Genomic DNA, 3,954 nt, shown 5'->3' with positions numbered 1-3,954 from the left:
CAATTCATATGAATCTATGACCACACCAGAATAAGACCCCAGCAACTCCCCATTTCCGGGTGTTCGAGGAGTTACGGGACACCCTGTATAACTAATACGTTGTAAATCAATAGCACAAATGGGGTATAGGATCTATATTCTATTTTGTAATTTATAACATGTATAAAGTATAAAAATGAAATAATGGGGTGAACATATTAAATAATGAGATTGTTCTTTCTTGAGAACAAAGTTATGTTAATAACTATTTAAATCAGATGTTTTATTTGAAGATCCATCCAAGCAACGGAACGTATTTAAATTTATGCGCCATTTCCACAGTTTCGTTTCCGTCGATATTGCAGTTCTTATGTTATTTACATCATGCTTAGAAAACCGTTGCATACAAGTTTTCTTTATGGGCATTTAGCCAGAAAATAAATAAATAATTTAATTATACATAAAATGGAAATTCTTGAACTAAAAGATATAAAAGCTGTACCTGATATTATTCATCCTTATCCAGATAGAGTAAAATCCGAAACAATACCACTTGTAATTGATAATGGTAAGCAAACTATAATAAATTATATAATGTATATGTTACTTTAATAAAAATTCAAGAATAATTTTTTAGGATCATACAATTGTAGAGTTGGATGGGCTACAGAAAAAGAACCACAATTAATATTCAAAAATCTTATTGCAAAACCACGGAAAGAACGTGGCAAAAAGGATGGTGAACCTCAAGTTGGAAATGACATAGCTAATATTGAAGCTGTTCGATTTCAGTTAAAAACGCAATTTGATCGAAATGTGGTTACACATTTTGAAGCTCAGGAACAGATATTTGATTACACTTTCACTCATATGGGAATAGATACAGAAAGCGCAGTGAATCATCCAATTATTTTAACAGAAGCATTTCTTAATCCAAATTATTCACGAAATTGTAAGCACATAAATAAGCTTTATACTTACTACAAATATGTAGATTATATTTTGTAGAAGTATAAGATTATATCGAGGTTTAAATTCAATAATTATATCAATTTTAGTAATGGCTGAACTTTTGTTTGAATGTTATAACGTACCTGCAATAGCATATGGAGTAGATTGCTTACTTTCTTATCAACATAATAATTGTCCATCAGATGGTTTAATAATTAGCATAGGGTACCATACTACACATATAATACCTATATTAGATGGTAAAGCAGATCCTGTAAATTCACGAAGAATCAATGTTGGTGGATATCACATTACATCTTACATGCACAGATTGCTTCAACTTAAATATCCAGTGCATGTGAATGCTATAACACCTAGTCGAGCAGAGGTATATAAGTGATTTGTTTTTTACCAGTATTATTATAATCTCAAAGATTTATTTTCTTATTTTTTCTTAAATAGGAATTAATACATGAACATTCAACGATAGCTTTAAATTATCAAGAAGAAATTTCTAAATGGGCAGATCCAGATTATTATGACACAAATGTATTAAGAGTACAATTGCCATATGTTGCTCCTGCAAATACTCCTGGTTTAACAGTTGAACAACAAAAAGAAAGAAAACGCGAGTTAGCTAGAAGATTAATGGAAATCAATGCAAGGAAAAGGGAAGAGAGAGTTAGTAATTTCCTACAAATGTAAACATATATTTATTTAATGTAGATATAAATATACTTTTAAAATAGTTATTATTTATAGTTAGCAGAAGACGAAGAACAGTTAAATCAATTATTAGCTGTTCAAGATTTGTTAGAAGAAGGTGAAGCAGATGAATTTGATCAAGCTTTGAAAAGCTATTCTCTCACAAATGAAGCAGATCTGATAAAAATGATCAATAATTTGCAAGCAAAAGTAGAACGAACAAGGCAAAAGATAGTGGCAGCTAATTCACAAGAAGAAAATATTGCAATGGAAGAACAAAAACCAAAAATAAAATTGAGTTTGCAACCTAAAGATCAACAAGATTTTGACGAATGGATTGCTGGTGTACGAAAGAAACGGTAAATAACTATTTTTCTATTTTTTATAACAATATTAAAGTACTTTTTTTACAATGTAGGCAAGAAATATTAGAAAAACGAATGGCCAAAAGACAACGTCGGCAAGACATGGCAAAACGTAGAACAGTCGCTGCACAAGAAAGAATGCGTATAATAAGTCAATTAGCAAGAAAAGAAAAGCGCGATGACGATTTTGGTATGAGGGATGAAGATTGGGATGTGTATAAAGTTATAAATAGAGTGTGTACAAATTTTTAGTCATTTTTATGTAAATTTATAATTTCAATATTGTATTACACTTTCAATTGATGTTAATTTTTCAGGAAGGTGGAGATTCAGACTCGGAAGTAGAACAAGAAAAACTTATGGAACTTGAAGATGTGCTACGACATCATGATCCAGAATTCGATGGTGCTGGATCAAATGTTCCTGCAGTTCCTGGGGAAACTCACCAATTGCATGTGGGGGTAGAACGCTTGAGAGCTCCGGAAATACTGTTTCAACCATCTTTGATAGGTTCTATGGAAGCAGGTATTGCTGAAACAATCGAATTCGTTTTAAAGCTTTATTCACCCGAACAACAGTCACGACTCGTAGGAAATATATTTCTTACTGGAGGATCAACAACATTTCCTGGTTTACTAGAAAGATTGAATCGTGAACTTCGTGAAATGAGACCGTTCGGCTCAAACTTCCAAATAAATATTGCAAAAAATACTAGTATAGATGCATGGTATGGTGCGAGAGACTTTGGCCTAAATGGCAATCTTCCTGAATATTTAGTAAGTAAAAAGGAATACGAGGATAAGGGTGGTGAATATCTTAAGGAACACTCAACCAGTAATACTTACACTCGATCTCCTGATCCATTACCTATCGTACAAACCCCTACGACATCTGAACAGGTTGTTGTAGAGGATGCTGTTGTTGATGTTGAAATGGAATGAAAACTAAAAAATTTTATATTGAACTTTATTATAAAATAAATTTAACTGTAATCACAAAACATTATTTTAATCTATTACATTAATTTTATATACTATCACTAGTTAGAAGTGGAAAATTCAATACAATTCTACTGAAAATATTTATATTCATTAATACATATTACGTATGCGCAACGCAATATTTACAAATATTGTTGCAGAACCGTAAAAGAAAGGAAGTAAATGAAACTCCTGAAGCTTTAACCTTTTCAGCTCTAAATACTTTCGTGATACATGTACGCAGTAGACCAAATACTTTTCGCGTCAGAACATGCGTTACAGTCAATATCTCTTTATTAAACTATTGTTGTATTACCAATTTTGCATTGTTGTACACGCACTAATTAAAGACAAAGCTCCTGTTTGATACGGAGAGTTTTTCCAGTTTATTGTAGGGACACAGATCTATAATCGTGATACCAAAACTGTTTAAGTATTTCTACAAGAAAAATTGATCAATGAAGTTATTATTGGCGAAATACACTTACGACATTGTATACTCTACAAGTATTAAATGAGTAATAACGCAGAATTCGCTGCCAAGATAGTTTATTAAATTTCGTTTTGACCATTTATGGTTTACAGTGACAATTTGCATAAAACATTGGAAAAGAATTTGATTATGTTATCTATCGTTATTTGTAGAACATCAAGTCCACTACACAACTGTTTTGTTTATTAAGTGTTTTGGATTTATATTGAAGTGTAGTGTTTGTGTTCCACGTGAATTGTTGGAAAAGAATTTATACGATAGAATCAGCATTTGTTCGTCACTCCTCGTTCAGTACAACACATAAATGCGATAGAATTCCTACATGGGTTCATAGTAGAATTTGAAAATTTGTTATTTTTAGTATGCATTCGTAGTACACAAATATTCAAATTATCATTGAATGTATTTAAGGACAAATTATGTGTCCTTAATGTATTGTTAATATTTTTATAATAATTAACTTCTGTAGTTTTGATATTTG

At 31.1% G+C, this 3,954-nt stretch overlaps 1 protein-coding gene across 1 annotated transcript; it reads left to right on the top strand.

Annotated features, from left to right (window-relative positions):
- Positions 1 to 407: 407 nt before the first annotated feature.
- LOC108571026 (actin-related protein 5-like) lies at positions 408 to 2,941 on the top strand. The gene is made up of 7 exons (XM_017932995.1): positions 408 to 547; positions 617 to 931; positions 1,038 to 1,318; positions 1,393 to 1,611; positions 1,693 to 1,994; positions 2,054 to 2,234; positions 2,318 to 2,941. The coding sequence occupies exons 1-7, from the start codon at positions 445 to 447 to the stop codon at positions 2,939 to 2,941; spliced, it is 2,025 nt and encodes a 674-aa protein (XP_017788484.1). The 5' UTR covers positions 408 to 444.
- The last annotated feature ends 1,013 nt before the right edge of the window (positions 2,942 to 3,954 follow it).

Source organism: Habropoda laboriosa, unplaced genomic scaffold (genome assembly GCF_001263275.1).
Source record: "Habropoda laboriosa isolate 0110345459 unplaced genomic scaffold, ASM126327v1 scaffold97, whole genome shotgun sequence".
NCBI classification, from domain to species: Eukaryota; Metazoa; Arthropoda; class Insecta; order Hymenoptera; family Apidae; genus Habropoda; species Habropoda laboriosa.
Note: the sequence above shows the minus strand (reverse complement) of the source record. Positions and strands in the feature narration are given on the sequence as shown.